Below are 431 nucleotides of genomic sequence, written 5' to 3' on the forward strand. Positions count from 1 at the left end.
AAAAAAACATTTATCCATCTTGTGGCTGTTCAGTGTGCTGTGATAGCCCTGTACAATGCTGCTTGATCTCCATGCCACAAGGCAACACTGTAAAGAAGCTCAGAGCACACAGAGTTCAAGGTCATCTTTAGCACCACGGACTTGGTCTTTATATTGTTTATTTCACAGGGTAATGGCAACTGAATTTATCTTATGCATTCTAAACAAAAATCAATTATTCTGAACGGAAATATGTTCTAAGTTCTTAAACAGAACAGATGAGCTTTTGAATTAAGAGAAAATGTTTTCAAACCTCGTTCACTGCACACATGCGGGCGATGGAACCAGTGTTGTTTGTGATGGTGACAAGAGTGGCCCTGGCCAGATCCTCTTTACTTATACTGTCACGTTTCTCCTTGCTCATCATATGACCAAAACTAACAAATTAAAGG

At 39.4% G+C, this 431-nt stretch overlaps 1 protein-coding gene across 1 annotated transcript in view; it reads right to left on the bottom strand.

Moving 5' to 3' along the window:
- The window catches only part of LOC107584196 (pantothenate kinase 1-like), a 9728-nt gene that overhangs the window by 2515 nt on the left and 6782 nt on the right, over positions 1-431 (bottom strand). Inside the window, exons 4-5 of the mRNA XM_016270700.1 lie at positions 293-416; positions 9-87 (exon numbers count right to left, since the gene is read on the bottom strand). Coding sequence (XP_016126186.1) covers positions 9-87; positions 293-416 — 203 coding nt within the window. The remainder of the gene's footprint in view (positions 1-8; positions 88-292; positions 417-431) is intronic.

Source organism: Sinocyclocheilus grahami, unplaced genomic scaffold (genome assembly GCF_001515645.1).
Source record: "Sinocyclocheilus grahami isolate Dianchi unplaced genomic scaffold, SAMN03320097.WGS_v1.1 scaffold57.1, whole genome shotgun sequence".
NCBI lineage: Eukaryota > Metazoa > Chordata > Actinopteri > Cypriniformes > Cyprinidae > Sinocyclocheilus > Sinocyclocheilus grahami.